General features: G+C 34.5%; 1 protein-coding gene, 1 long non-coding RNA gene and 2 pseudogenes across 3 annotated transcripts; 2 read left to right on the top strand and 2 right to left on the bottom strand.

Annotated features, from left to right (window-relative positions):
- Positions 1–2,929: 2,929 nt before the first annotated feature.
- On the bottom strand, positions 2,930–3,813 carry LOC148917045 (uncharacterized; the record flags this gene model as incomplete). The annotated part of the gene is made up of 4 exons (XM_089052357.1): positions 3,630–3,813; positions 3,415–3,507; positions 3,199–3,315; positions 2,930–3,091 (listed from the first exon to the last, which is right to left on the bottom strand). Coding segments are annotated over exons 1-4 (552 nt in total), but the record flags the coding sequence as incomplete, so codon positions are not given.
- Positions 3,814–4,540: 727 nt separating this feature from the next.
- LOC148917046 (uncharacterized) lies at positions 4,541–5,512 on the bottom strand. The gene is made up of 3 exons (XR_016127485.1): positions 5,292–5,512; positions 4,800–4,871; positions 4,541–4,671 (listed from the first exon to the last, which is right to left on the bottom strand). It is a non-coding gene; the product is annotated as an uncharacterized LOC148917046 (long non-coding RNA).
- Positions 5,513–10,730: 5,218 nt separating this feature from the next.
- On the top strand, positions 10,731–12,553 carry LOC148917047 (putative disease resistance protein At1g50180 pseudogene; annotated as a pseudogene).
- A 2,514-nt stretch (positions 12,554–15,067) lies between these two features.
- Positions 15,068–23,791, top strand: LOC148917048 (uncharacterized; annotated as a pseudogene). Its single transcript, XR_016126989.1, has 7 exons — positions 15,068–15,073; positions 19,420–19,473; positions 21,084–21,139; positions 21,293–21,398; positions 21,483–21,493; positions 21,526–21,573; positions 23,534–23,791. The product of XR_016126989.1 is annotated as an uncharacterized LOC148917048 (transcript).
- Position 23,792: the final 1 nt, after the last annotated feature.

A 23,792-nucleotide genomic window follows, 5' to 3' on the forward strand; every position in this document is an offset into this window, starting at 1 on the left:
TCTTACCTTTAAATGTGAAAATCATCAAACCCACAAAAGAAACAAGAATCAAGAAAAACAACTCAAAGGAAAAATATTGCATCTATCACTATTTTCTTTATGTCACTGTCAATCAATGACATACTCGTGACTTAGAAAAACTAGACAAGATTTCATTTGGTTTACGGAATGAATTTGAGGGGAAATTACTTCCCATGTCATTTATCAAGGAATGAGAAATTGAAGATTCTTTTTCCATGTTAGATAATGCTTGGAAAGTAACCGGGACATATCATTTTATTTACTTTTTAATGTTTGTTTTGAGTAGGAATGAAAAATAAATTTTGTATAATTTTTCAATTATACATATATTATATTAAATTAAATAGAATGTTTTTAATGATATATTGTAATTTTAAATTCTTAATGGGGACAAAATGGTCATGAAAAACATGCAATTAATTTTGGCCCATTTTTCCATAGTTTTCCATGGAAAGGGAAAACGAGGAGGATTACATTTTCCTCTTATTTCCCATATTTTAGGCAACTATTTCTCTGTCTGAACTTACCAAACATGGGAAAGCAATTGATTTTCTATCTTAGAGCCTCCTTTCCCATGAACCAAATGCAACTGAAGCAATATTGACGGTCGCCAAACAATTTATTGACTAGACTTATTTATTTTTCATTCATTTATTGAGCTACTTATTAAAATAAAAATTAAAAAACCAAAAACCGAGATTGAAAGCCATGTCAACTATTATCTCTCCAAACAAATAGAAAAGGATGGGACACAAAGAAGAAATTTACAGGGTGGTGTAGTGTGGGAGTGTAGGGCAACGGATGGTATAAAACAAAAACAAAAACAAATATTGAGGGAGAAGGAAAGAGCCAAACATGAGAAAATGGAGAGCTAATGAGAGAGAAATGGGAAGGGCCGTCGGGTAGTATGGAAATGAATGGGTAGGAAGTGAGGCCTTGGTGGTATGGTCACTCTCCTACAATGGAGTTTTACAGAATAAAATGGTACAACTTGCATGAGGCTTGAATGATGAGATAATGCTGTCGCTTTGTCTCAAAAAGTGATTGTATGAGATTAAGCTCTACTTTCAACAGAAGTGCTCGACCGAGGACGAAATTTTGAGGGACTCTGAGAGCCAAACACATCTCACCCATTGGATTAATCCAACGGTGTTTATATAGTAGCTTTAAAAGTCCAACAAAACCCATTTTGCTTCCCTCTTCCTTTTTATCTCCTGTTTCAGAACCATTTTAGTTAATCCAATGGATGACGTGTTTGGCACTCATAGTCCCTCAAAATTTGGTCCTCAGGTGAGCACTTCTGCTACTTTTCAAAGCTGGAATAGGATGCTTTTCAAAGCTGGCATTGATTGTGGAAATATCAGAATAATTATGGGACACGGTAGGGCGAGTGAAACGAAGTAAGGCAAATATTCATATATACTCATATTTGCTCATATTCTATTCAATATGGAGGTATTTATACAAGTATAAAGATGTGTTAACCCTAAATAAAATATAAAATATATCTAGAATACAATAGGAAATAAATCTCTATTACAATAGGACTAAATAATAATTGGTAAGTAACTAAAATTCTAATTAAATGACACTACAAAACAGAAGCCCTTTTGCGAGGGCATTTTGTCGTTGCAAAAGGCCTTTTGCCGTCGCAAATATCTTTTTTCGACGGCAAAAGTCCGTCGGCAGTCGTCGCTAAAAGCTCGGTTGCAAATACTTCATTTCCGACCATTCCGTCGGAAATAATGTATTTCCGACGCCCATGCTTCGTAGCTATTGCTTAAATTTCTATCGAAATGGATTTTTAAAACGACCCTACATATTTATTTCCGACCGTACATGTGGTCGTAATTACTTATTTGATTGTCGGAAATAGTTCTTTTATCGTGATTTCTTGTTTTTGTGAATTCATATTTTCAACCAATGAGTGTCGTCAGAAATACTTTTTCCGACAATGATATATTATTTGTGAGGGCTAGATTTCGTCGCAATTATCATTACCGACCAAAAGAGTTTGTGGAAAATATATAATAGCTCGTCGGAAAAGAGTATAAAGATATATTTTCGATGGGCAAGTTATGTCGGAAATATATATTTCCAACCATATTTATTCGTCGCAAAGTTTGTCGCAAATAGATTAATCCTATCAGAAAATATTTTCGACGAACAAGTGGTTGGAAATATAATTGTTTCAACCCGATTATGTCGTGGGGAATTTTGTCGGAAATAGGCAATTATTGTCGGAAACTATTTCCGATGATAAAGTGTTTGTTGGAAATATGCATTATCGAGAGGGAAATGCGGTCGAAAAATGTAATTATTTTATAAAAAAAATTAATAAAAAGAAATTTGAATTATAATATTTGCTAGAAATAGTTTTCTAATCATCCGTATTTAATTGGTAATAATAATAAAAAAAATCATACGACACCATACTGTACCAAAAATTTATGCATTCAATTAAAATTATTCTAAATAGTTAAAACATAAACAATCCCCATCATCCTTAAAACATATATGCAATCCGCAAATATATCAAAACTTTGAAATTCAAAATACATATTGTAGCAAAATACAATTGATGTTGCACTACTCGTCTTCGAGGTGAGCATCTGAACAACTTTCTACATTGTCCTGTCGAATAAAAGATAATAATTAATAAGACATAAATCATTTGAGAATAAAAATAACAAATACAATATTTAACAGTGAGCAAAATATTGAAATGAGAAAGAAAAGAGTTCACCATTAAAGCAGATTGTCTTGAGCGTGCATAAGTATTTGAGTTGTTTTCCCTCATACTTTGAACTAGATCTTTCAATTCATACAGCACACTTTTCAAGTCCTTCACTTCCTCCTTTAATTTCTCATGCTCTTCTTCACGTTCTAAGCATATACGTTTATTACAACCTTGGTCATCTGAGGGATACACATCTTTTGTACTATAGCCACCACCTAAGCCAAGGATACGACCGTGACTTGGCCCACCAATAACCTCCTTGTATATATCCCAATCATCTACTTCATTCTCGTCTTCCGTTGCAGCAACCTTTTTATTCTCCATTTTTTCCTTCAATGAAATAGTTGAAATATAAACATGGATATAAAAAAAATGTCATGTGAATAAAAAATTTTAAAAAGAAAAAGAAAAAGAGAAACAAAGTAGGGGCAACGTACAAAAAGTTCTTTAGCCTTTTCACTTGGCCAACTTTCTTCTCCTCCATTCTTAGGCTTACTTACATGGAACTTTTTGAAACAATCAATTGGACTCGGTTCAATTCCAGTTCGATCAAGCTATTAAGATTTAAACAATGAAGTTTGTTAGGACCAAATTTGGAAATAACCACAAAAGGAACAGTCAACAAAAAGCAACAACCAAATGGATATTTTTACCTCATCTTTTCTGTACTTTTCCATTGGAACAGAACCTGTGGTATGCACAACTGTGGATTTCGCCCTATTAGACTTGTTTCTTTTACTTTTATCCTACATGAAAAAAGTAAATCATAACCTAATATCAACTTAGTGAACACATATAAGGCATCTATAAATAAAACAAAGCATACACTAGTCAGTCATAACAATATTATTTTAAATTGAGTTTTTACCTGCCATGTAGGCTGCAACCAATGATCAACCAGTTTAGACCAAACATCTTGAGATATTCCTAATGGGCAATGAGTGTATCTATCACCAGTAGTCTTGTATTTCTTAAAAACGCTATTTCTCAATGCGGACATCCAATCGGAATATCGCAATTTAATATGTTGTTCGAATGCCTCCCTCATCTCTTCTTCTGAGCATGTGTGTGTATATCCTGTTGTGTTAAAGCGATCATACAGTAAATCCATTTGAGTTGATGGAAATGTTTTAAATGTTGGCTATGCTCCATCGATAGCCTGATAAAAAAGCACTCCTATAGTTCGCACAGCTCCAGTGGTTATAATCCTGAAAAATTTAAACCAAATTTAAATAAATAAAAATAAATAAATCTACACGAGAAATGACTAACTTTGTAGGCTTATACATTACCTTCCTCTACGTATTACAATTGGAGTGCCATTTCCATCTTTACCTTTAGCCTTCCCTCTACCTTTTTTTATTCCAACAGTTGAACCTAATAAGAAAAAATATATATATATTTGAAGTACAAGGTACAAAAAAAACTAGCTATAGGATCATATATATATATATAAATATTATCATGTGAAGGTTCAGTTTAAACCTCATATATATATAAATAAAAAATTACCTTCTTCATTTGATGGTTCGATTTCAAGGGGCATGTCTTCCATTTCATTATCATGTGATGGCTCAATGGGGTCATCATGTTGGTCTAAGGAAGGTCTAGATGACTGAGGATGTGTAATGTTGGATGCTTTATTCTGATTCTTTCTCTTTCTTGCCCTAGCTACAATTTATAATAGAGCAAAAAATTGAAAATTAATTGAGAACTAATCATATAATTGAAATATATATATATATATACACCAAAGAAAATTCAAAATTCAAAATAAATCATACATGTTTCTTGCATTTCGTTATCATGTGATGACTCATTGGAAATATGACGATCTAAGGAGAGTCTAGATGACTGAGGATGTGCAGTGCCTGATGCTCTATCTTGACTCTTTCCATTTCTTGCCACGGCTAACATTTGTAAGAGAAATATAAACACAAAACATAATTGAAAAATTAAAAACATATAATAGAAATACAACTATAAAAAATAATAGAAACAAGAATTTAATCGATAATACGACACAAATAACTCATACATGTTTGATTTGTCTCTTGCATTTCACGATCATGTGATGCTCTATTATTGCTCTTTTTCTTTTTTGCCATGGCTGCCATTTATAATCACAAAAGAACCCATGTCATAATTTAAAAAAAACATAAATCAGAAATAATACTTAAAAAAAATTCATCCAAAAAGGAAAAACTAGGTAGAGAAAACAATTTGCTGAGAGAGAGAGAGAGAGAGAGAGAGAGAGAGAGAGAGAGAGAGAGAGAGGTAGAGGTCTTGCTTCAATTCGCATGAAAATATTATTGGATTAATCTACATGTATCATGTTGACTGTCAACCAACCAGCATGGGATTGAAGACACGGATGCAATTTTACAGTAGATATAGATAGATACATGGATATTTCCAATTCAAAGTCCTAATTGGCCTTTGCTTCTTGCCGTTCTATTATTGCTTGCTTGTTTTCTCCAAAAACTGCAAGTTGCAGTTCAAACTAGATGGGTATGCTAAAGGAAATTACCTGTACGGCTCAATGGCTTCCTTGATATTGCTGAGGAGAAGAGGGTTTAGGGAGAAGACGTATGAAGAAGACGTATGGAAGATTTTGTTTTTCTCTTTTGTGGCTGCTGTTGAAAACTGATAACTGTTAGGGTTAGCAAAAAACCTAAATTAAAAAAGAGGCTTGAGCGGCAAACAAATAATTAATTTGGGCTTTCCCCCACTTTTTTTGGGCAAACGGGAGTTAATTGCTGATTTGTTTATATTTTGTTTCTTTAATTAATTAATTAAAGAAAATAAAACAAAGGGCTTTGAAACTTGATCACATTTGAGATTAGTATTTGTCACATATACGGTTTCTGTAACAAATCTATATTATTTGTACTTAAATAATTGAATTCCTTAAATTATTTGAGATTGATAAAGACATTTGTATTTTTTTAGTGTTGATCATGTTATCTATACCCGGCTGTACGTTTCAACTCCATTATGTTACATATTTAATGATAAAACAAAAGGAAGGATTAAGCTAAAATTGATGGTCTTATAGTACGAAAGAGTCCGTTTTAAACTTGATCAAGTTTAAATATGTTGATCAATCGGAAGAACATGTGATCAAGAGTATTTGAAAATCTAAAAAAACCATTGATGTGTTGAATATGATAATTCGAATCCAAATTCGATATGGTATATTGCATTTTAGGCCAATGTAATCCAAATCCAATTTGTTTACGATCCAAATTCGAATTAGGCCAATTGAATCCAAATTCGAATTAGGCCAATTGAATCCAAATTCATGAAATCAATAGTATTGAAATAGACAAATCTATATTATTTGTACTTAAATAATTGAATTCCTTAAATTATTTGAGATTGATAAAGACATCTATATTTTTTAGTGTTGATCATATTATCTATACCCGACTGTACGTTTCAACTCCATTATGTTACATATTCAATGATAAAACAAAAGGTAGGATCAAGCTAAAATTGATGGTCTTATAGTACGAAAGAGTTTTATTTCAAAATTCGAATACAATCCAAATTCGTTTACATTAGTAATTTCACTTAATCCAAATTAGGCCAATGTAATCCAAATTAAATTCATTTACATTAGTAATTTCACTTAATTCTTTCGATATGATGATGAGGGAAATCAAACTTTTTTATGTTATTTGATAATTTGTTATCTTTATCAATCGGAAGAACATGTGATCAAGAGTATTTGAAAATCTGAAAAAACCATTGATGTGTTAAATATGATAATTCGAATCCAAATTCGATATGGTATTGCATTTTAGGCCAAATTCAATAGTCTTGTTTCCCATATCACCATGTAAAGGAATTCAATTATTTTTCTTGGATTTGGTGACCTCCCCTGAAAGTTTGAAAATGCACGAATTTGCTTCACCCGTTCAAACTAGGTAGAGAAAACAACACAAAATTCTAACTCTGGATTGAGGAAACCCAATCATGCTTTATCATCAGCCCACACACGAGTTATTGTCTTTCAAAATTTATTCCATATTTAGTCAGCACCTAAAAAAACAAAAAATACAAAAAATACAAAAAAAATACAAAAAAAAAAAGAAAAGAAAAAGTGGAGCCATGGGGTGGGGAGAACACGCCCAAAACTTACCCATATTAGTTTTAGCTTTTACCCTAACTTCAACAGCAGTAAAAACAGTAACCGTGTGTTTGGCAAAAGGAAATAAAGACGGGATTTGCAAATCTCATAATTGGTGGAATTCTGCAAATCTCAAGAGCAGGGGAAATTTTTTTTGTTGCGCGCTAAGAAATACACCTTATATCAGTTTTCTATCAAGAGTGGGAGAAGAAGGCAGGCCATCCAAGTTTCGCAGGTGAGCTTCATTCTAGTTGCAATTTTTTTAATTTTTTTTGTTGATATTATTTATGGGTATTCAATTTAATGGGTTTGATCTATCTATCTTTACTTTCTTTTTGTTATATGATTCTTTATCTAATGGGTTTGGCTGGGCTCTGTTTGTATTCTACTTTCTGTTTGTATTCTACTCTCTGCACAGTGATTCTTTATCTCTACATTCTGTTTTGTTAGTGGTTTCATTTTGAAACTAGATTTCGACCCAAAAAACAGAAGTTAATCATCTTTTTTAATCTGATAGAGTGTGTTTGGTTTTCAGATTTTGCCATCTATCATCTTTCAATCTAAGACTTCGTTTTGCTCCAATAAAGGTATAGTCTCAACCTATCCTTGTTTTTTAATCTGTGTTGTTCCAATAAAGAATAGATTATATGTTGTGAAATTATTGTTTTCTGCACTTTCTGGCTACAGATTTTTACTCTTTATTTATGAATTGGCTTGTTGGCCACCAAAGAAGAAATAAAAAATTTGTCCATCATCTGACTGGTTTTGCCTCTGTGTTCTTTGCTGCTGTGTATTTCAATGAAGAAGTATTATATGAGCATAAAAGTATTAATGTTTTTTAATTAATGGGGAAGATGATTTGAAATTAGGACATCTTCTATAACATTAGGAAGAGAAATGTGTATGACTAGATCAAGAACACATGGTCCTGTTTGTTTTCTGTTTTCCTTCCTTTTATTGTTCTAGATGTGTACACAAATGACTAAGGGCAACTAACAAAAGGACACCCAGTTTACTGGTTTGCAGTCAAAGAAAACCAAATTTAACTCAGAAATCATTTGCCTTCATATTCTAGTATGTTTTGGGTGATTTTTAACTTTTTACAGGACATCTTCTATAACATTAGGAAGAGAAATATGTATGACTAGATCAAGAACACATGGTCCTGTTTGTTTTCTGTTTTCCTTCCTTTTATTGTTCTAGATGTGTACACAAATGACTAAGGGCAACTAACAAAAGGACACCCTTTCTGGTTTGCAGTCAAAGAAAACCAAATTTAACTCAGAAATCATTTGCCTTCATATTCTAGTATGTTTTGGGTGGTTTTTAACTTTTTACAGGACATCTTCTATAACATTAGGAAGAGAAATATGTATGACTAGATCAAGAACACATGGTCCTGTTTGTTTTCTGTTTTCCTTCCTTTTCATGTTCTAGATGTGTACACAAATGACTAAGGGCAACTAACAAAAGGACACCCAATTTACTGGTTTGCAGTCAAAGAAAACCAAATTTAACTCAGAAATCATTTGCCTTCATATTCTAGTATGTTTTGGGTGGTTTTTAACTTTTTACAGGACATCTTCTATAACATTAGGAAGAGAAATATGTATGACTAGATCAAGAACACATGGTCCTGTTTGTTTTCTGTTTTCCTTCCTTTTATTGTTCTAGATGTGTACACAAATGACTAAGGGCAACTAACAAAAGGACACCCATTTACTGGTTTGCAGTCAAAGAAAACCAAATTTAACTCAGAAATCATTTGCCTTCATATTCTAGTATGTTTTGGGTGGTTTTTAACTTTTTACAGGACATCTTCTATAACATTAGGAAGAGAAATATGTATGACTAGATCAAGAACACATGGTCCTGTTTGTTTTCTGTTTTCCTTCCTTTTCATGTTCTAGATGTGTACACAAATGACTAAGGGCAACTAACAAAAGGACACCCAATTTACTGGTTTGCAGTCAAAGAAAACCAAATTTAACTCAGAAATCATTTGCCTTCATATTCTAGTATGTTTTGGGTGGTTTTTAACTTTTTACAGGACATCTTCTATAACATTAGGAAGAGAAATATGTATGACTAGATCAAGAACACATGGTCCTGTTTGTTTTCTGTTTTCCTTCCTTTTATTGTTCTAGATGTGTACACAAATGACTAAGGGCAACTAACAAAAGGACACCCATTTTACTGGTTTGCAGTCAAAGAAAACCAAATTTAACTCAGAAATCATTTGCCTTCATATTCTAGTATGTTTTGGGTGGTTTTTAACTTTTTACAGGACATCTTCTATAACATTAGGAAGAGAAATATGTATGACTAGATCAAGAACACATGGTCCTGTTTGTTTTCTGTTTTCCTTCCTTTTCATGTTCTAGATGTGTACACAAATGACTAAGGGCAACTAACAAAAGGACACCCAATTTACTGGTTTGCAGTCAAAGAAAACCAAATTTAACTCAGAAATCATTTGCCTTCATATTCTAGTATGTTTTGGGTGGTTTTTAACTTTTTACAGCCATCTTCACAACCCAGAACCATTAATTAGTCCCTTGCGGCTGTGATAAGTCTATTATGAGGCCGTCCATGTGATCTGCATTTTTGCCAGGATACCATTGAATTTCCAAACTTTTTAGCTAAATATCCTACTGCTTAGTGACTTTCTGACAAGTAATATCCAACTGCATTTTCTCCATCAGTACATAGTATTGCACTGTTTTGTATCCATCCATGATATTTTGGTGGTTATAAGGTATATATGATTTTTTGGAGTACTTTAAGCATTTCTAGGTGAAACAACTATTTAACTGATAAAGCTGTTTATCATATTTGAGGACAACCTACAATAGCTCAACCCATTTCAACACACTTAGGAGACCCATTTCAAAATCCTAACTAAATAAGGACTCACCAACACTCTCCCTTAAGTTGGGCCAAAGATATTTCTCACACTCAACTTGACAAGCGAGCCACAAAACATCATACTTGAGAAGCACCAATTGTAGAGAAGGTCTTTTCATCAATCACGAGTGAAACAGGTGACAAACTAAAGCAAAGTTCGCAGTGGAAACACAAGAGCAAACTCTAAAAAATAGGGCACATAGAAGAACACAGAAACCTTGTGAGCACAGTAATAGATAAGACAGAACACAAACACCCTGTATGCACGACAGTAGGTAAGGCGAACACGAAACCCTATGACCACGACAGTAGATAAAGCGAGAATACGAAACCCGTGAGCACGGCAATAGATAAGACAGAACACAGGAACCCTGTGAGCATGTCAATAGGTATTGCAGAAACCAAACCCTAAAAAATAAGGTAAGGCAAGGTAAAGCAAAACCTTAAAGAAATAAGGTAAGGTAAGGCAAAGAAAGTCAAGAGCAAAGGCAAGGTCAACGAGCGTGACCATAACGAAAACACACTAGCAAAGGCATGAGCAACAATATTGGCATCATAACAGGCAGGAGCAACAATACTGGTACCAACAATAGCAATACAAGGCATTGGCACCAGTAAGAGCAACAAGGCAGGGACATAACATGCATCATTAATAGTAATCAACACTGTCCCTAGCAAGAGTCATAATAGGCAAGAGCAATAACATTGTCCCTAGCAAGAGACCCAATAGGTATGAGCAACTATATTGGCACCAGCAAAGGACATAGTAGTCAGTAGCAACAACAATGACAAATACTTCCATTATCGCAAAGACAACTTCTCTTCACTCCCCATCTCCCCTTGAACAGAAGGGGTTGTCGGAATCATAAGAAAAGTGGCACTTAAGAAACAGAAGTTGACTGATGCTCAGATGTAGAAGAATCAGCCATGGCAGATAGGTAGCTGAATTGCAGCGTAATAGATGAGCAGCGGTGTCACTCCCCCTCAAATCCGACAATGTATAAGAGTCGAGATTTGGAGAAAGCAACACCAAAAAATAAAGTTGCAGCACCCAAATAAATTTGCATCTATCTTCCCATCAAATCTGACACTGGTAAAGGGTCGAGATTTGGAAGAAGAGAAATTGAAATAATAGTAAAGAGACTCAAACATGCCAGTCTCGTAGCAGAAACAAATGCAAGAGGGGAAGGTGGTAGCATACGGCTGTCCCATGAAGAAAAAACTTCATATAAGGAGAATGGTAAGGGAGGAAACCCAATAAATCATGAATAGAGACAAAGACAAAGATAAGGGGCTCAAACTAAGAAGTGGAAAGGCAACTCAAGAGAGCAGCCGAAGAAGACAGAGACCAGCATAACAGTCAAAGGAAAGGCCCGGCGAGCGGTAACGAGGCTCGTGGAGGAAAGCAATGGCTCCGTGAGCAGTGACGAGGCTTATGGAGGAAAGCAACGGCTCGGTGAGCGGTGACGAGGCTCACGGAGTAAAGAGACTTGTTATGAAGTTTCAAAGATAAGAAGCTGAGACATTAAGAAAGACCATCTGGCATACAAAGATGAAAAATAATTTTTTTGTTACAATAGCAAAGAAGCATGTGAAGGCTAGGTGTGGTTAAAACACATATGAGATGATGACTATACAAGATGAAGACCCATGGTGGGTTAGGAATGAGGAGTGCCAACAACTCTCAATTTGGCAGAGGTTATCATAGGTTAGGAACCTGTCTCTGATACCATGTCAAACAAAGTAGGGCAAATATTCAGATATGCTCATATTTGCTCATATTCTTCTTCAATATGAAGGTATTTATACAAGTACAAATATGTGTTAACCCTAAATAAAATAGGAAATATATCTAAATTACAATAGGAAATAAATCTCTATTACAATAGGACTAAATAATAATTGATAAATAACTAAAATTCTAACTAAATAAGGAACCAAAATTCTAACTAAGTAAGGACTCACCAACAGGGCGGAGACTTGGTTGACTTCTGCACTTCTGCACTTCTGCTACTTCCTATATGAACGGAATTGAGACTTCTCTATTGGTAAGATTATTTTATCAATCTGAAAAAACAAAAGAAAAAAGAAAAGTTGTTACTATGGCCGAGGGTGTTGTTTCAATAGTGGTTCAAGGGCTCAAAAGCCCTATCATTTAGGAATTGAAATTCTTGGATGGAGTGGGTTATGAGATTGAGATTGGACAAACCCAGCTACAAATCATGCAAGGCTACTTGAAAGACGCAGACGCAAGACAATGACGAAATGAAGCAATACATATTTGGGTGGCAAGTGTTAGAGATGCTACTTATGATCTTGAGGATGTCATCGAAACTTTTTTCTTAAAAGTGGTTCTCAAGAGGAAACCAAATGTTTTGACAAGGTGTACTAGCATCTTCATAAAAGGAGTTAATCTTCATCAAATTGGCTCAGAAATTGAGAAAATTACAACCAAAATTTCACAGTTGAGTTCGATTTTGCCAAGTTTAAACCTACACCAAACAAAAGAGAGTGGAGGTGACACTTTTTTCAAGAGGCAACAGGAATGGAGGATAGCTTATCCTCATATTGTTGACCCTCATGTGGTTGGTTTAGCCCTTGGAATAGAGATATTGGCTACGCATTTGATCAAAGAAAAAGGCCTCCGACTTGTTTCTATTTGCGGGATGGGCGGGTTGGGTAAAACCACTCTTGCAAAACAAGTTTATCATCATGGTGATGTTAAGCGTCATTTCGATTGCTTTGCCTAGGTGTGTATCTCTCAAAATGCCAAGCACGGAAAATTTTGGAAGAAATTCTAACTAAACTCATTGCTCCTACCAATGAGCAAAGACAAGAAATTACAAAACTGGAGATTGATCAAATAGCAGAGAGGCTTTGGAATACGCAAAGAAAGAGGAAATGTTTGGTGGTGCTTGATGACATTTGGATCAGTAATGCGTGGAGCTATTTGCAAGCTAGATTTCTAATGAATGAGGAAACTAAGAGTCAAATTTAACTCACTACTCCCAACAAGAAGTCGCTTCACATGCGAACAAAATGGTTTCCTCTTCGAACCACAGTCATTGAATGATGATGAAAGCTAGGAACTATTTGAGAAGACATCAATGTTTGGAACGGAAGATACAAATATGTTCTCACACAAACCTTTTATCTCTACTTTTCTTGTTTATCAATTTAGTGTGTCAACTAACTTTTTCTTTGTCACTTTAAGAAAATTCTACTATAGAATATTCAAAACGCCTCTACATGAAGATATTAGTTTTATTATCACAACACATATATATATATATATATATATATATATTATTACAATATTTATATTCAGAAAATATGCTCAAATCAAAACTTATGCTCTAGAAATTACTTTTCTTCGATAGAAAGAACGTGTACCTAACAACAAATCTCTCACTTAATATCCAAATAAATCAGGGCCCACATAACAGACCAACACAAATCAAAGTTGTAGCCCAAAGACAAATAAGAAACTTATGGGATAATTTGTTTTGTATACTTTTTGTCAACTGAACACATGTATCTGATCTTAATATTGTTTCTCATACCATAAAATTTATGAACAAAAGAAAGAGTTAGGAACAAAGATGCTTAACATTGCAAAGGTTTGCCACTAGCCATCACAGTGCTTGCATGACTTCTAGCTAGAAAAGATACAGTTGAAGAGTGGAATGCGGTTCATAAGAATGTTTATGCATATATAAGAAGAGGCACAGACCTTGGGCTCGATTACAAAGGTGAAGGATATGAAGGGGTATCATGGTCATTGGAATTGAGTTACGATAACTTACCTTATTACTTAAAACTATGTTTTCTCTACTTAGCCCATTTTCCGGAAGATTATGAAAAACCGGTGAGTACATTGACTAAACTATGGATGGCAGAAGGTTTTATATCATTGACATCAGTGGAAGTAATAAAAGCTGTATCATATATGTGCTTAAGTGAGTTAGTGGGGAGGTGCATGGTTCAAGTTGGAAAACATGGTTTGAGTAAGAAGATTAAGACTTGTCATCTTCACGATCTTATGCGAGACTTATGCATGTTGTGGCGGTGGAGTCGACATCTTTGGCTGGGCTTAGGACCAAGGGTGATGTGACCGAGACTCTATGTCGTATGTTCAATATTGAGTCCAGTACTAAGTGTGCAACGAAGGAACTTCGTTGTATGCTCTGTTTGGGGGGAAAGTGGATAGTTCTTGAGCATTGTTTTTCTGTGTTTAGCACTGGCATATGAGTTTTTATGTGTTTCTTGCTTCTTTTTTGTGTTGATATTTCTACTCATGGTTGGTTGGACATAGTTTGTTAGTCTTTTTATAAATTTATTTCTTAAGGTCTCTAACAACATTACAAAAATTCCATTAAACACTTGGAATCAACGAGCTTAAGAACTACTTTAGTAATGAGCTTGTGCATCCAAACAACAAAGACTCTAAACCCTTCAAACACTTGCAAAATTATGACTCTAGATTGACCACTAATGTTACGTTTTAAATAGGGTTTATGTATAGAGATGGTTGCATGTAGGGGACGTGTGAAACTGCCATGGAGGTGGGTACACACTTAATCTCTAATAGAGAGGGTTACCACCCTAATGGTGTGAAAATAGGTGTGCACAATAAATTAGGAGAAAGCTACCTATTAAGGTTGAGTGAAAGCTAATGTTGAGGTAGGTAGGTGTATATGCTTCACTTCCAATAGAGATGGCTACCACCCTAATAGAGTGAAAGCTACCACATTAACGGTTTCCTACATTGTGAAGCTAGTACACCATTTTAGTAAACATGGAGAGGGCTACCCATTGGGGATTTTGTGAAAGCTACTATTAGAGTAGGTGTGCACTTAACTTCCAATGGAGAAGGCTACCGCCCTTATAGTGTGAAAGCCGCTATACAAACATCCTTTTAGAAAAGGAAAAGAAAAGGAAAAAATATTTGCATTGGGACTTCAAGTGCAGAGGCTTGAATAAGACTAAATAGGACTTGAGTGTACTTACTTATTGGAAATGCGTCCCCTCTCACAATTTTCATTGACTGAAACAAGCCCTATACCATACTAGTTACAGTTATAACTTATAGCTTGTTGATTTCATGACTCATATTATACGTATATTATTTATATTTACTTATAAAAGACTCTAAACCCTTCCAACACTTGTAAAATAATGATTCTAGATTGACCATTATTGTTACGTTTTAAATAGGGTTTATGTATAGAGATGGTTGCATGTAAGGGACATGTGAAGCCGCCATGGAGGTGGGTACACACTTAAATCTCTAATAGATATGAAGATACTAGAATTATTATCTCATGGATTTAGCCTAACATAAGATATTCAAACCTCAGGGGACAACTTTACTATACATATTTGCTCTTGTCAAGAATTATTAAACTAACACATTTGTGAAGAAATTTGGGATTTGAGTTATGTATATTGAACTGAATGACATATATCTTGCATATTATTGTACTCTGCCATATCATCCTTTCTTATTGTGTTTTGCAAATGTACTTGACTTATCGTTACCACTATAACTCTCTCTCTCTCTCTCTCTCTCTCTCTCTCTCTCTCTCTCACTCACTTGCTCATTAGCTCCCACATCTTAGCACAGACAAACAGGTAACTAAAGTCTCTATATTTTTTCAGGTTTTTTGCTTTAAATCCCACTCATTAGAAAACAGACAATAGATTATGAGACTTTCAGAAATTATTCATCAAGTTATTTGATGCATTTTGAGCAGCATGTCAATTGAATGGTACAAAATCATTTAAGACAAATGTTAGAAAGTTTGCTACTAAATTACATTCTTTAAAGGTATCCGAGCAATAACAGATACTCATCTTACTAAAGTATCGTGTCAAATGACACCATAAAATTCAAATCATATTAGCTCCAGAAAGTAATCTCATTCAGGAAATTGACAACATCCAGTAAAAGGCAATACGACATATATTATTCGAGAACAACTGGTGCATCTATACTATCACCATCTAGCTTATCTAGAAATTCAAATGGGATGTCACCTCTGAGAATTTGGACTCTAAATATTAGCCTAGTATTGTTACACTCCAGTTGTTCAAACACACATGCATCTCCAACTTTCAAATTATTGTCAATGGCAAACGCTCTCCAGTTATCAAGCCTTTTATGACTATATGATCAATGATATATCATCTCTCAATTATTACCCGAAAATGTGAGAATCGTAGGGGTTGAACAGGAAGGTAGTGTTGCATTAAGTTTGCCTGGGACCACCTGCTCAAACAAATGATTATTTCAACGAATTATACTGATTAAAGAGAAGAAAATGATAACCTAAATTAGAGAATTAGCAATGCACAACATTATTTCCTATAATTGCAAAGAAAAAGAAAATTTAAGGAATAGCCAGATTATTTTTCGCTTCAACAAGGCAACCTTTTATTTAAAACTAAGAAGTATGTGTAAATTGCCAAATAGATTATTTGATTTATGTAATAAAATTGGCAACTATGATCATATAGACTGACACAAATATTTAAGAAGTAGACATAAGAGGAAGTCTCACCACCATTTAAACATGCAAAATTAGGGGATAATTTACCAGTTGGTACAGGGGTTTGATAGTTGTTTTTGTGAGAATCACATCAACAAAAGGTTTCTCATAAAGTGGCCAAAACTCATCCCATTCCAGTTCAATCACAGGATTTGATATGGCCCGATCTCCCATTTGAGGTTCTCCCATTTCATCAACTGGAAACTAACAAAGAAATTATCTACAAAAATAATCATAATACTGATGAAAAGATACCCAACAGTACAAACAAAACACAATTTCTAATTTGTAATGGCTGGTCTGATATCTATAGTTATAAAATTGTGCTCTCTAATCATTACCAATTTCTAATTCTCCACCCTTCTTGTTTATTTTGTTTTTAGCATAAGTGATATAGGAAATGTGGGATTCGAACATAGCTTTGACTACCAGAAGGCAAATTCACGACTTCATTTCCATTCGGATGGATGTTTCTTTGAGAGCAATTACGTTTTGTGTGTCTATTTTTGCAACACAACATGCGTTGTTGTACTTGCGTGTTACCCAATTTAAGCCTCATCTCATATTCTTTCTGCCATAAAGCTTCAACTATTCCTTCCAATTGAATGAGTTCATTCTTTAAAAGCCCATACCCATTTCTACTATTTGATGCATACAAACACATTTTCTTAGCCATACAACTTAAACTTCCATATCTTGCAGTTTCTACAACCTTCTTGCTACCACTTTGTGACATAAATGCGTATCTAATGTCCATTCAGGCACTCTTTGTCCATCGCTTCATTATGAGTGACAAGGGAGTTTCTATAACATGCTCCCACTTCATCCCATAATACAAGTGGAAACATGGAATGCCTTCGCTTTTATATTTGACGCACTCTACTCGAACATCTTCCTTACCAAGGCATACACAACTCCAATTACTTTGCTATTCTCCGTATTTGGGTAAAATATACAACCGTCCTCCAAAATTATTAATGTTTTTTTTCATGAATAAGCCCTGACTAAGCATTGATCTCGTTATGTACCAATAAAAAGAACCTATGAGTGTAAATTTGGGAACCATGTTGCTCAAGAATTTTCAATGTTGTTGTAAGCACTTCCTTTTACTGTTTTGGCTCGAAATCTTCATTCGCCATAGTATTCCTTATATGTGTCATGGCCTTATCTATTGCCGAAATGCATTTAAACAACTTAACGCATTTCCTCAAGTAATCTTTCTTAAACTTGTTCATACACTTCATGCGTTGCATATACCACCGAAAAACTTGGGCCTAAGGCGTGATTTCGCACACACATCTCATTTTACATACATCATTTCTAGCCATTCCTTTTGTTAGTGTGTAGTAACTTTTTCCTTCAAAAACTCTCATTTATTTTCAAACTCATTAAGTGCAATTGGTTCCTAAAGACATGTTTTAAATGCTCGTACAAATTCTTCATCCTTTAAGTTATTTTGTGCATTCCTTTCCATGTGTCATGCGCACAACCTATGATTGCACATGGAAACACATACTTAATTACTTTGCGCCTCACCTCTTTTCCATTTGTCAGTATTGATATAGACTTCTTACCTTTCATGGAGGATATGAATGTTTCTAACAACCACTTGTATGTTTCAAAGGTCTCATCAAGTAATAAGGCACAAACAAATTTTACACTCGCTCGGTGGTTGTTCGAACCAACAAACACTACTAGAGGCTTGTCGTAAATATTAGTTTGTATGTGCTCTTGAATATGAGGACGTCTCGAAAGGCAACATAATCTAAAGTGAAGTAGAGTTTCTCCAAAACAAGTTAGCAAACCTATTTTCCTCATCCACACTGAACTTACAAAAAAGTTCAAGATCCATTGACCCTTTCACTTTCATGTAGACGAGTGCAACGTTAGTTTCACTGTCCAACAAGATTTTCCTATGTAATGCATCCAACTTATTATATAAATTCTTGATTTGGAAGCCCACGTTCAAATACAACACTAATTGGTCTACCATGTACTCATTAATATGACATGTCATCACCAAAACTTTACGGATTGCCATTGCTTAGGCTAAATCCGCCTTCGCAACATTCCGTTTGATCGGAGATAAGGTGATTCACATGGCATCATTAATTCATTTATGTGATTTGGTTCAAAGTTTTTTATGATGTAAACCTCACGTTTCTTGTCATAATTCACCACCAAAAAAGACAAACAATTCTCTCTTATCAACCGCCTAGGTGATCGCACCTTATTCGATAGGTCATTTCTCTCACACCTGCCTTTGAGCAACACCACTGTCTCCTTGTTAATTTTCCTTCCTTATTATAAATCAATGTGTCTTTCCTTACACTAAATCCAATAGCCTTTGCATAGCTTAAGTAAAATTCCTTTGCTAACTCTAACGTTTTAAACTCCAACCCCTATAACATTTTCTTTCCTCAAATGCTTCCAATTAAGCCCATTATACTGTCTACTTTGACCCATCGATTATTCGGTTGACATTTTCTCACTGTTCACTACTTGTGCTTCGTGACTTGATACTTCACAACCACCAAGATATCTTTCGTCAGTGGAAGCAATATTTGATGCCTCTAAGGCCCTCACCGTCTCACTAGTGCATTCTATACCAACTACAATTATACAATATGTCATAACATATACGTAATGTAAAGAAGCAATTTCATAGCGTCATCGGGTGTACAATGAAACCATGCAATTTCATAACTTATAACACGATATGCTTACAATTCTTACCTCTCACTTCCGAATGGTTCGACGCCTCCATCCTTTAAACTCAATACATCGTCGCTTCTACCCTAGACAAACATTCAGAAAATGTCCGGACTTGAAAGCGGTTGAATGACTCCACTCATGCATGTCAATTGATAACCTTATATTTGTCTATTTGTGTGTTTATAGATACATCGAAGTACTTATGTGTGTGAAGGCACGTGTCTTGAGCAAGTATCAAAATAGAGGTGAATTGATTTGGCATCTAATATTGTTGCACACATTACATGCTTATTTTATGCTTTTAAACTTTAATTTTAGCTTTTTAATTTATGTATATTTCCTCTTGGCAGGCCAATGTGATTCGCAAAACCACTGCACTTGATGTTATGAGAAGATTTCTGCATGTAAGAAACTTTGATTACCTTCATTTATCTTAGACAAAGCAAAATTAAACAATTCCCTGATATTATTCTCATTTTTCAAACAAAAAATATTATGGTTTCCTCATATGCTAGAACAAAAGAAGCTAGTCGAGTGAAGTACATCTCAATATTAAACATCATTTAAGGAGAAGTTGATTGTAACAATAATAGTATTGTAACTTGCATTGCAATCCTATAGTTTTTGCAAACCAGCAAAATCTATATTGTTGAAAATATGGAAATGAAATTGTGTGAATTATCCTATATAGCTGCTGGTTTCATAATTTGAAAATAAATAAAATAAATAATTTGAAAATAAATAAAATAATATACTGTCCAAAATCAAAAAAACTGGAAACCGCACCGGAACAAGTTTAAACTGGACCGACTGGTTTCATAATTTTTTTTTTTTTTTTTTACCAAAACGAGATAGAATTGCATTGGTTAAATAGTAGCAATTCTGTTGTGAGGTGGAAATCTGAAACGGACTGAACCGCGCCCACCCCTACTTTGAAGTACTACATTTTTCTATATTTAAGTTTTAATACTGCTTATGTTAGGTTAGTTGGCCATGGAGTGAGTTTGCACCTGCACTTAAATTCAGGTCCAGATATTTATTCAAAAACCTATTTTAGCATGACATATTGTACAAAAACTCATATAAATCTTATTTGAAGAGAAAAACTCAAAACTAGTCACTTGTTATTATAAAATTTGAACACATTAAGAACCAATTAGAAAATGACAAGTGGCTAGTTTTGGGTTGTTTAACTCCAAATAGGGTCTATAAGAGTTTTTGTATATCATGTCATGATAAAATGGGTTTATTAGTGAAGTCCTCATTCGAGTCCCCCTCCACATCGATTAGAGTTATTTTAGAGTATCGTTTGAATACATTTTTATTTTATTTTTTATAATACTAGTTGAAATCAATTATCAGAATGGTTTGGTTATAGTTAGAAAAATTGATATTTTACCCTTTTAAATCAAAAAAGATAATTTTCTTAAATAATTGCATAGAATAGATTATAAAAGAGTCCACTGCAAGACCATTAAGTACAAAATTTTGGTCCCAACAGAAAAAAAAAAAAACACAATATTTTGTTGGGCAAAGTAGTCAAATTGGTTGTATCAAAGTAATTTACGGGCTTTCGTCCGTAAAACAAAAAAAAAAGTAATTTACGGGCCAAACGATGGGGATGATAATTGGGCCATTAGCTTGATCCAGCACCGTCTGCAGAGAATCTGAGCCTGAGCCCAAGTCACGTCAGGTGTCCGTGCCGCTCATCTCACAAACTTGAAGAAGAAAAAGTTATAATTGTTCAAAATTCAACTCGCAGAAGAAGGAAAAGAGAATGGCGAATCAACATTCTTCATGTTCTTCCTTGCTTGGAATTCCAGTGCTTTTAGTTTTTTTATTGTTGTTGTTATCTCCCACAGTTCTCGCCAAGTCTCACGCCCAATCTCTGTAATGCTTCTGTTTCTGACTTTCTATTAATTTCTTATCGATACTAATACTATGCTTGTGGGATTTTTGTTTCTTTTTATTAATTCTGAATTTTGATGGGTTTTTGTATGTGGGTATTTGGCAGGATATTGAGACGAGGCAGAAGAAGAACCAATGCCATTGCTATTGAGACGAGGAGAGGTATCAACCTCCTCCTCTATTTTTGATTTCCCATGTACTATTTTTTTGTGCTTTTCCTAGTAGTAAGCATATTGTCAGCTTGCAAATCATAGATATGATAGATATGATAGTGCTCTGATTGCTCTTTTTTTTTTCCTTACACTATGGGAATAGCGGATTGTGGGGTTGGCAATGTAAGTCTTCTTTGATAGCAAAAGAGAATTGTGCTTTGCGATGCCTTTCTTCAACTTGTTATGAGCTTGTCTACGAGAGTGATCCGGTAAGATGGACTATTTTATGCTCTCCTTTGTTGGCTTGGTTCCGTTAAACTTATTATTTTATGTGGCATGTGTTCTGGTTGTAGCTTGAAGAAGGAGATAAAGATCTAGTTAGGGGCCAAGAGTTCAAGAGAAAGATCTAGTTAGGGGCCAAGAGTTCAAGTACTGTATGCACAAGTAAGTTCCATGTCTTTAGGGATATTATTTTTTTTTTTTTTTGCTGTACTATTGAGTTGATGCAACATGATAATTAGAATTTTGAAGATAACATAAGGGCCATAGTTGAAAAAATGTAGTTTTTACATTTGATTACTGGATTTTTGAAGGGGTCAATGGTAAAGATTGCTGAGAACATCAAATCACCAATTTTTATTTTTATTTCCTTGGAAAAAAGGACTTTTCTTTTTCTTTTCATTAGGGAAAAAGGTTGAGAACTGCCAACTGGTTCACTAAGAAGGTGAAAAATCAAGGCTCTTTTTCCTGAATGTAAGAATGTAGGCTTGGCTGCTCTTGTATCCTGTATATGAATATAGAAAACTTGAGATGATTGCGATACCTTAGCCAACATTACAAAATTGATTTGGCTGATTGAAGTGTTTTACATTTTGCAGTTGAGTGTTGGGGCACTTTAGGGACTTAATTCTTTGTTGGGTTTTCATAAAGATCCCCTACCTAACGGAGGTTGGCGAGCTGAGTATCGCACTATCATTTGACATCTGGGATAAATTCTTGAACCTTTCCCTTCCTTCTAAAATGTTATTACTATTTTCTCATTTTTAAATTCAGTGTTGGTGGTGCTCATCAAGGCCAGTCTCCCGTGGTTTGTGGCCCTTCAGGTTATACCAGCAGCCACCTTTCATATTTACTAGCACCAAATTTTATTATGAATCGGATCAAACCTGGCAAATGAGGAACATAATTTTTTTTAAGGGAGAAGACCGTTCTTTAATGGGAATTGAGGGATACAATGGTGGAATGGATTTTTGAGTGGATTAGATAGATCCTTTCTTTTGACACAAAAAAAAAAAACAAAAAACAAAAAAGATAGATAAGATCTCTTCTACTTTTTCCATGCAGATTGATTTTGTGCTATCCTTATTTCTTTTTTCTGTTTTTTTTCCTCTCATTCCTCAATGCTTGGTTATGCCCAATGTGATAAATTTCTTAATTAAAAATAAAAATAAAATAACTGATCTGGATGTTAGACATGTTACAAAGATTATTGTTATTTAGTGTGAGGATGTGAACCTTATTGTCACTTGGTAATAGTAGATAGTGATGTGGATCATGCCTATTTGGTCTACGCTCAATTGATATGATAAATTAGGTCTTTCTGGAAGTGGCTTTGAAAACTTGTTGAGTTATTCTTTGCTTTATGGCAGTGTTGTTAAAGTATAACAAATTTACCATAGGTTGGGGATTAGATGTGCTGTGTTGGTTGCCATCCTTGCTTCTGTACTTACTAAGATGCTGAAGTTATATTGGCAGAGTATTTTCTCCTACTATTTAGATAATGCTACCCTGCTGCCTTTTGTGGTATATAGAGCCTTGAAGGAAGTTGTGATTTTTCTTTAAGTGAAAGTGTATATATAAGAAGTCAAATCAGATGACTAATCCTGCTCCTATAAAACATGTCTTTTGGAGCTTCTTTTTAAAAAAATACATGTCCTTTGGAGCTAGAAGGTCCTTTGAATTATGCAACAAGTCAATTTTTCAGTCTACTTAAATGGATGTATTTTAGTTTATTATAGTTTCAAAAATTACATGCATGTGGGTGTGCTTGTCGATAATGGGATGAGCTGCATGTCCTGAGCATCCAAACTTAGCATAGGAATGTTTTTCCTGCAGATGTTTCAATCCTTACCAGCGCATTGCTTTGTCTCTGCCCATTTCTTTTAATTTTGTGCTTAGTTTGCCAGGCTGGTCGAGTAATTTTGTATTGGGTTTTTGAGATTACTTGTATTGGTGTTGTAAAAGTTGTGTCTGCTGCAACCTTTTCTTTCTCACTTTTTGGTGATTTTTATCTTACAGTTTCCAATTCAAGCTAAAGACAGTTTACCTACATAAATAATCGCATCAAGGCATTGGCAAATTACTTGGGGTTGTTTTGAAACTCTTGATACATGTTTCCTTGCAGGTTATCTTTGGGAGAGAGCCTTGAGGGTATCAAGGGTTCATTTAATTATTAAATATCTGAGCTAAAAATGTTGCTTGTAAGTTCGTATGAAGCCATCCATTTCTCCAACTCTGGAAAAAGAAGAAAAAAACAGGATTGATAAAAGTCAAGAGTTCATTTTCCAATTCTCCTCTTGCATGTAGTGGAATGATTTGCAGGTTGAGCCACAAACCAGGTTCAGGCTGTCCAGAATGTCTGGCATTAGGGTTCATATTTTATC

The sequence above is a fragment of the Prunus mume genome, linkage group LG5, assembly GCF_029339155.1.
Source record: "Prunus mume cultivar Tortuosa linkage group LG5, ASM2933915v1, whole genome shotgun sequence".
Classification (NCBI taxonomy): Eukaryota; Viridiplantae; Streptophyta; class Magnoliopsida; order Rosales; family Rosaceae; genus Prunus; species Prunus mume.